At 46.7% G+C, this 9,553-nt stretch overlaps 1 protein-coding gene across 1 annotated transcript; it reads left to right on the top strand.

The window, feature by feature from the left end:
- Positions 1–435: 435 nt before the first annotated feature.
- On the top strand, positions 436–4,871 carry LOC136541607 (ricin-like). Its single transcript, XM_066533581.1, has 2 exons — positions 436–548; positions 2,729–4,871. Exon 2 carries the CDS (start codon positions 2,729–2,731, stop codon positions 4,553–4,555), a length of 1,827 nt encoding a protein of 608 aa, XP_066389678.1. The 5' UTR covers positions 436–548; the 3' UTR covers positions 4,556–4,871.
- The last annotated feature ends 4,682 nt before the right edge of the window (positions 4,872–9,553 follow it).

Here is a 9,553-nt window from a genome sequence, read left to right as displayed (position 1 = left end):
TAGCCACAGCCACAGATCTGACCTCTGATGCCGTGTCACCCTAGCTATGATCCGCGTGTAGACGCGCGGGACGGGACTGCCCGCACGTACGAGTACGGCCGTCGTGTTTGTCGCCGAGTCGCCGGCCGGGGGAATCGTCGTGTTCCTCGACACCCATGTGCCCACCTGGCCCACTCGTCCGGCGAAAGCCCGTGGCACGCGTTGTTGGTCTGGCCGCCTGGCTGCTTGCGCCTTGCAGTGAGCTAGTGATGCAGTTGCAGCTTTTTTCAAGCCTATCGACGTGGAGGTGCACGGCATGGGCCATGGGTGATACCATTACCATTTTACCAATTCACCTCGCCGCTGTGGGGCAAAGCGACGCGGCCTCCAGCAGGCGCCATTGCCCACGTTTGCAGCTATAAAAAGGGAGGAGATGGCAACGGACGATCCATCCATCCCTAAACAAACTATCGTCAAGACTCTGTATAGATAAAAAAAAACAAATTATAGCATCGCCGGCGCTCTGGAGTCTGGACCCTCGATCCTCCAGAGCCTCCAGGCAGCAAGCGGTATTAGTCCTCTGAATTCTTTTCCTAGGGCCAGTTTAGATCCGAGGAATTTTGTAAAATGATACTGTAGCGCTTTTCGTTGTTATTTGATAATTAATGTCTAATCATAGTCTAATTAGGCTTAAAAGATTCGTCTCGTGGATTTCGTCTAAACTGTGTAATTAGTTTTATTTTTTATTTATATTTAATGCTTCATGCATGCGTCCAAAGATTCGATGTGACGAAAAATCTTAAAAAATTTGACAAAATGAAGTGGAACTAAACATGGCCTAGGGCTTTTAATCCTCTCTGATGAAGCACTCTCATCTTTTCCTGTCCAGTGGTTGCTGCCTACTTCACTGGCTCTGCTCCCCTCCCATATTTATAAATGTATTAATAAATCAACCGTGAACGTATACTCCAACATGCTAGGGGCCAGTTTAGTTCCAAAATTTTTGGCAAAATGGATACTGTAGCATTTTCGTTGTTATTTGACAAATAGTATCCAATCATAATCTAATTAGGCTTAAAAGATTCGTCTCGTGGATTTCGTCTAAACTGTGTAATTAGTTTTATTTTTTATTTATATTTAATACTTCATGCATGCGTCTAAAGATTCGATGTGACGGGGAATATAAAAAATTTTGCAAAATTTTTGGGGAACTAAACTGGGCCTAGCTAGTGAAAAGAGCACAATACTGTTGTCTCTCATCGAATGTTAGAGCTTGTTTGGCAGGGCTCCTCTCCGGCTCCGGCTCCGGCTCCTCCAGAGGAGCCCTGCCAAACGTTTTCTTGGAGGAGCCGTTTTTCAGTAAAAAACAGAGGAGTCGGAGCCTTTGTGGCTCCTCCAAAACAGCTCCGGCTCCTCCGGAGGAGCCCCTCGGGAGGAGCCGTGCCAAACAAGCCCTTAGTAACTGCCCTTGCAGGTCTTTATTAAATTTGACTGTCTAGATATTGGACCTTATTGACTTCGTATCCATGAGGTGCTCCACTGTTACTTAAATAGATATACCTTGCACAACAGTGATAATCATATCAATACTCACTACAGTAAAAAAAAATAAACAAGTGTCCTTATGGCCATCTTCATTGTATCAGAAATATTTATATAAGCACTTCAGCACTTTCTCAAGTTTGTTTTTTTTGTTTTTTTTTGTTTTTTTTTGTAATGACCACTCTTCATATTTTACCCTTCTTGCCTCCATTGCTTTGCTTTTTAGTGAGCTATAGCTAGTTTTAGCATGCCTGCTCAATTTATCAACTTGTTGATTCATCCCTGTGTCCAAGGCTAAAACAAGTTATTATATTTACTATTGTTGGAAGTACCATAATATTGTGATTTACCTCTGAGACAAATCTTTATGCACCCATATACTCTGTCTAAAGTCATAGTATATGGCTTGCTAGAACAGCAAAAAAATCTTCTATGGTAAAGGGGAATCTGTTGTGAGTGGGCTTTAATGGTCTTCTTACAATTTGAGATGAAACGTCAACTTGATATGTTAATATAAACCAACCTGTTTTTCAAGAGATATTTAGTTCTGCAAAATATGGGTTTTTCCTCTAGATTTTACAATTCTAAAAGGAAAAGGCATTTTGTGCCATCTTTGTAGAGGTTCCAACAGATAGCGCAAATTATAATAAATTGACATATAACATGAGAGAGATATAAAATGCACTAACATTTAGCACCTGCAATACAACCAAAACCTGCCTCCCACATTGACTAATAACTACTTATAGAAAATATAATATGCAACAAAAATGTATTCATGGTGATCTAGTGATTATTACCCCATTCATCTCAAAACATAAAGATTTCTAGCTTGTCCTATATGAAACTTTTTTTTGGTTGACCAAGTTTATTGAAAAAAAAACATTAATATTTATTATATCAATTGGGCACAACTATGGCTCCGTTCGGCTTACCCCATATTCGGCTTGTTCGGCTTGTTTTTTTAGCCGGAACAGTGTTTTTCTCTCACAACAATTCAGCCAGAACAGTGTTTTTCAGCCAGTTTCAGCCAAGTTTCAGACCAGCGAACGGGGCCTATATACATTACAAAATTATTTCGACTACAAAAATGCTTATATTCTCTGACAGAAGAACTATTGATTTATTTTGTTATGTTTATTAACATCATACTTGAGACATATTCATGTACTAATAAGAAGCTATTGATTATATATGTTTGATATAGATGAAAGGAGGGACGCAACCAATCATCATCCTGATGGTGAGCCTGGTAGTAGTACCAGGGCTCTGTGTCGCTTCTTCGGCAGCTGCTCTGCTACCGGCACTAGCATCTGAAAACGTCGTCGATGCAGCAGCAGCTCTGAAAGTGAAAGCAGAGTACATAATAAAAGTGAATTTCAGCACCTCGTCGGCGACCCCCGACAAGTACAAGAGCTTCATCGCCTCTGTTCGTGCTGGCCTGGTGAGCACAGCAGAGGCCAACAACGGCAGCGGGATCCCTGTGCTGGTCAGCGAAGACGATCCGCTCGCGCTTGAAGCGTCCCTAAACGTCACTCTGGTGAACAAGGCAGGGCGTTCCGTGAGCTTGAAGATGGACGTCTCCAGAGCCTACTTCGTGGGTTACGAAGCAGGGGACTTTTCGTGCCTCCTCAAGAGATCAGGTTCAGGCCGCACATTGTCATCGGTAACCTGTTACCGGAACTTGTATCCATGGGGAGGTCCTCCGACCGTCACCGTCGACGACGACCCTGCGGCAGTCGCGGCATGGCGAGCTGAAGATCTCGACCAGGCTATCTCGTCGCTGTTCCTGTTCCCGACAGGCAACGCGACGAAAGAGGACCTGAGCCGGGGCCTCGCCGCCTGCGACGTGATGATCGCGAGCGCGGCGACGTTCCCGTACGTCGAGCGGCGGATGAGCGCCGGCATGTGGGACGGCAACGGCGTGTCCAACGACGGGAGCCTTCGCGGGCTTCAGGAGAGCTGGCCGGAGCTCTCCGCCGCCGTCCAGGAGTCCTACCAGGGCGCCTTCGCCGCTCCGGTGGGTGTTGAGCGGAGCAACGGGGAGTGGATGCAGGTGGACAACGTGCGTCGAGCCGTGCCCCTGGTCTCCTTCCTGGAGAACGCAGGCTGCAAGAAGACGACGACGCGGGAGGCGGTGGGCCAGCGGCTTCCCTTGCTCATAAGGTCCGTCGTGCAAGAGCCGTATGAGGACGACATGCAGCTGGGCGGCGCGGCGGCGTGCGGCCAGGCCGAGCCGACGGTGCGCCTCGTCGGCCCGGAAGGGAGGTGCGTGGACGTGCCCTACGGCTACTACTACAACGGCAAGCAGGTGCAGCTGTGGAGCTGCAAGTCCAACGGCGACGTGAACCAGCTCTGGACGCTGAAGCGGGACGGCACCATCCGGTCCAACGGCAAGTGCCTGGCCAGCAGCGGCGACGCGGCGGGCGCCCGCGTGGTGATCGACGACTGCCCGCGCGTCCCGACGGGCCGCGTCGTCTGGGAAATGCGCGTGGACGGCACCGTCGCGCTCAAGAGGTCCCGCAGCCTGGTGCTGGCCGTCACCTCGTCGACGCTCTTCGCGGGGCTCACGGTGCGACGGGACGACCGCGGGACGGGGCAGTCGTGGACGCCGACCAACGACACCGCGCCCCTGGACGCCGCCATCGTCGGGTTCCGCGACCTCTGCCTGCAGGCGGACTACGCCGGGGCGGTGTCCGTCGCCGCCTGCAGCGGCAACGGCGTGCAGTGGTCGCTCTACCCCGACGGCTCCATCCGCCCGCCCGCGTGGCTGCTCCTTCAGTGGCAGTGCCTGGCTGCTGATGGCGCCAGCGGGCGTGTGAGGGTGAAGTACTGCGACTGGGCTGGATCGGCTTGCGAGCGCTGGGTGTTCCGCAACGACGGCACCATCTTCAACACCGGCACCGGGATGGTCTTGGACGTCGTCAGGCCATCGAAGTCGAAGGGTGCTACTGCTAGTAGCGGCCAGGTCGTCGTGTCGAAGCCCGCCACTGGGAGTCCCACTCCCACCCAGAAGTGGGCGCTCATACTGTGATCCTTGTCCATCTATCGGTCATGCATGCATGTGGGGGCAGTACTGCAACGGCAGTGGATACAGGACTAGAGCCACGTGTTTTGTGTGTATCTGTCACGAGTCGCGAGCTGTTGGGTTCTTCTTCTCAGCAGGAAGAAAGCAAGCCGGAAGAATGCGTGCATGCTTGCTATGCTACTAGTAGTGCTCCAATAAAGTCTAGCTCTGTGTGTGTACCATTGCCTGCAGCACGCTATTGCAGTGCTGTGGAATAATTGTACCCTAGTAAAATCTGTTTTCAGTTTACCATGCCGAAAAGTACCTCTCGTGCTCGAACTTATCGACGCTATTTTTTTAGCAACCTAACAGTACTTTCGTCTCACAACCAATCGGTAGTATCGGTAGCCGAACAGAGCAAGATATCTGGTGGGAATTCTCAACGTGTTTGGATGTATCTTATATACCACGCTCTCTAGAGTGCAGATGCCTGAAAACGCAGAACCAAAGGCACCTGGCAACTGAATGAAAGAAATCAAGGAAGAAGAAGCTCCAAATCCATCTGATTTAGATTCAATGAATAAGAATTATTGTCTGATTAGATGCAAAATTTCAGACACCTAAAATATAGTAGGTCCCATCCTATACACTCTCAAAGATAGAGAATCGAACTTCTGCTGTCACTATATATAGGAATGGGGTTGCGGAGGTGATGCAATAGAAATCAGGACATTTCTAGCGAGCAAGCACTCTCAAAAATAGGAATCAGACTTCTGTTGGGTACTAACCGACAAATGTGTATGCCCAGTCCAAGATGACCTCAAACAAGTGTTTTTCCTAGAGCTGATGGATTTGATTCTGAACCTAGATAAACCTATGATAGTTGGAGGTAATTTTAACGTCGTGAGAGAAAGAGGTGACAAATCTACTGGTAATGTGAATTCAGTGTTGATGCAATTCTACTGGTAGTGACAAATCTACCTCCGAAAATAATCGATTAACCGAAGCCGTTGGCTTACTGTGCTCTTCTCAATTAATTCATTAACGGAGACGATTGTCGTAAGGTAACCGCCTCGGTTAATTGTGGATTAATCAAGACGGGTGCTGAGCCAACTGTCTGGCCACCCAATAATGGAGGCGGGCAACTAGCCCACCCGCCTCTGAGTCCTAAAATCAAACGTCTTGGTTAAGTTTTTCTGCAGCAGTGAACGGGACAAAGATTCTCTTGCTCGGCGATCGTTGACAAAAATCTTCGTGCTTTGGTTAAGATAGCAGAATGAAGATCCGAGTCCTTCAACGCTGTGGGAAACCAAAAGTTGAAGCATCTCGAGCTGGAAAAAACAATCAACAGAGTTGAAAACCTTGACTATGTCAAGTTTGAGCATAACACAACGAAAGTGGTGATTATGAATGAATCCGACAACACGTGAACTGGACAGACGGAAATTGTTGTGTATGCAGTGATGAACGCACATAGATTGGCCCTGACCACTTTAACAAGACACGGGGCAAGATGGCGAGCAAGCATTATGGGTGTGTTTACTTCTCGATCAACCTTAGGAACACACCTAGGACAGGCACCGATGTCATGCCTGTGGTCGGATGCACATGTCTGGATGTGGCTCCCAGCGAGGACTGTTTGGTTGTCTTCTTTAAGCCTGCATTGTATATGGAAACCAGCCCCTTGTTTGGACAGGCTATGGTGGTGTAAGCTATTCTTTGGTTGGCTGCATATATAGAGCCCGGCTGACAAGAGATAATGTTTGATTGCCCGTATAGGCTCCGTTCATCTGCTCTTAAAACCTGCTTGTTCGGCTTCTTTTTTTATTCGGAACAGTATTTTTCTCTCACAACATTTCATCCGGAACAGTATTTTTCATCCAATTTCATTTGGAATTCCTCCAACCGAACGGGGCCATAAAATCGTTCCGTATATAATAAAAACATATAAACAAGTAATTTTATAATATTTAACTTATGTAACTACACGTCTCAACTTTACCTCTAATATCTTAACCTATTTTAAAATATACTGATATCTCTTAATATACATTAATCATATGTTAGTTGCATCCGGGGAGCCAGGTCCAGACCCTGTGCAGACAACCAAACAGCGGAAGTTGCATATCTAAAGCTTGGTTTTGGTATATACGGCAACCAAACAGGCTAGCAATGAGCCCTTATGCCTGTTCATCCTGCTGAATGATCTATTTTAATTACCTAGGGCAGTCTCAATGCTAGAAAATGACCTTCTATTGATTTTTATTGACACTACATGTAGAAACATGGTCCTAATGGATAGTTTCTGTGGCAGAACCGTCCGAGCTAACACACCTTCAGAGGCGTTCGTCTTCCACTAGATAATAAGCACCCCAAAAACAAGCTACATTGAGCGGATTCCGTCGAGCACACTCCAAGGGAGAACTCAAATAATCCACGTTTTTCCTCCAGGATCCATTAATGAGAACAAGTTTACAATACTTAGTCCATTTCATACGACCAGAGTTCTTAGAAATTCCTTATTACAGTACCAAGTTCAGAGTGCGGAATTTAAACAGTGAAATTACAATAAACATCTAACGGTAGAATACAAGGATCCATCTGTGCCCACCAGAAGAATCCTCCACACAACAGCTACTCTTCAAACTACACCTGCAACAGGGATAAATAAACCATGAGTACACGATGTACTTGCAAGACTTATCCGACTAGTCGGAATAATTTCTCGACTCCAAAGGATATGATAAACTTTATGGGTTGCTGGGTTTACTTTTCGCAAAAGCATTACTAATAATGGATCCTTATATATGTTTTTTATTAGCAGTCATGGTTAGTTCATTATCTAGCCATTCTATGTAAGCACCTGTTCTACTTTCAAGCAAGAGTTGAGAGAACAAATCAATTTCACCATATTTCATCTTCTAGTTCTTACTATGGTGCTAGACTGTAGACAAGCCGTACCGGATTACCTGATGATTCGTGAATCAATGTGCCTAGCTAGATACCCCAAAACACACGCCCCACTTGTACCCCAGGTACAAGCAGGACCAACCCATCATTGTCCTATCAAGGGGTCCAGGTCCCCGTCCAAACTTGGACTCCAAGCCCCCACACATGAGTCCTGGACTTAGTGCGGTGCTTAGACATCCACCATCCCCGCCTCCAATCAGTCGGTCCGAAAAGAGCCAGAACCCATAACAAAAGAGCAACGAGCCTTCCCTGCTCTCATAAACAAGTATGTGCTTAGGATAATAAGTCCGTGACTTGCCTAGAATCCAATGCAACTGACAGTCCTTAACCGACATGGATAGAGAAAACAGTGTAACCAAGCTATGTCCCGTTGGCCATGGGACACAACCCCTTACACCCACCATTACTTGTACCATATCCCTGCCTGGTCTCCATTTTTCCTTTCATCATTTTATCATGAGAGTGATAATAATAATCACCTATTGTAAGTAACGGCAGGTTACTCACGCTACCGAAAACCTAAGCATAGCAGCTACTCGACCTAAGCTAGTAGGACTCATAGGTAGATATATCTATGCATGTAGTTTCAATATAACTCCTATAACATAAATACACATCATATATATATATATATATATATATATATATATATTTCTAATAATTATTCAAAATAAGGGTTATGCACCGGGGATTGCATTGGGCAGGCACGATATCAGCTCAGTCAGTCAGTGGTGGCTCCGAGACCTCCTCCTGCACGAGGATCTCCTTCTCGTACTCTTCAATCACCTCCTCGTACTCCTTCTCACCTGTGGTCACGGACTCCACCAACTCGTCCTCTACATGCATGCAATGATGGTGCAACACTCAATATTAAGGCAACAACAGTTCTTAAAGTAAGAATACATCTACTAAGCCACTAAGCTACCTCTAATGACTAAGATACCGAGCTAATCATCATTCCTATCAAACCAGCGGGGTTTCGCCTACAAGTGCTACTTAGCAACTAAAATATATTCTAACTCTTATTAATGATTTCCTATATACTACAATAAGGAGTATTTAGCTACCATATTTCTCAACATATTCTAAGGCTACAAAAATTACAGTGAGTTCACAACAATACAATGAACCTACTATAAAAATTTCATGGTCAAAGCTATTATCAATTTGCCACAAAAATTTCTACAAATATTAATCTAAATAATGCTAAGCTTTCCTAAATGAATTAATGAACCTAACATTCTCACAGATAAATGTAAACTAACTACACCAACAGATAGATCACATTTTATGAACCTAACCAATTTTGTTTCACTATTTTTGGACACCAACATAATTTACTATAATTTTTCCAAAGATCATATCAAAACTAAATTAGAAAAACATTTGCTAATTTGCTGGAAAAAGGAAAACCAATTCTCGCGTGGCCCATCCGCGTGGCCCACACGCGCAAACGACCCGTGACAGGGGAGCCCGCGCGCGCCGACCAACATGCAAAAACGCTCTTGTGTTCTCCGATAATACTACTAACACTATGTGCGCTATTTCAACAGGCTATGACTTTGTAATAAAACCCTCGCAAACTCCCTCCTTTACAACAGCATGGTCCTCGGCCACCCGCGCGCGCGTCGACGCGACGGTGATGGCATTAGACGGCCATGCTAGCCAGCCAGGACCCGCGCTGTCTCCACTAATGGGTCGACCCCCGTCTACAACCCTAGCACCTACACTAGCCTAGGTTACAGGAGCGATGGAGCTCGCGGGAGTGGTGACCACGGCGCGCGGCCATGCACGACAGTGGCACGACCATGCCGGCCACCCTAAGCCACCGTGGGGTGAACTAGCTATCGCTATAGCATCACTATCTTACCCTGGTTGTGGCTGCAGTGATGGTTAGGTCGGAGGTGGCCCGAGCGGTGCTGGCCGCGTGCGACCGAGCGATGCGGCGTTGCCCTGAGCGTGGCACCTCCACGTCAGCACGTCACCGGCAGTGCCTCCGGTGAACTTGGCATGAGCATGGAAACGAGGGTTGTCAAGGAAGGCTCGAAGGAGCAA

The sequence above is a fragment of the Miscanthus floridulus genome, chromosome 3 (assembly GCF_019320115.1).
Source record: "Miscanthus floridulus cultivar M001 chromosome 3, ASM1932011v1, whole genome shotgun sequence".
Taxonomy (NCBI): domain Eukaryota; kingdom Viridiplantae; phylum Streptophyta; class Magnoliopsida; order Poales; family Poaceae; genus Miscanthus; species Miscanthus floridulus.
The sequence above is the reverse complement of the archived record's forward strand: the minus strand, read 5'-3'. Positions and strand labels throughout refer to the sequence as shown.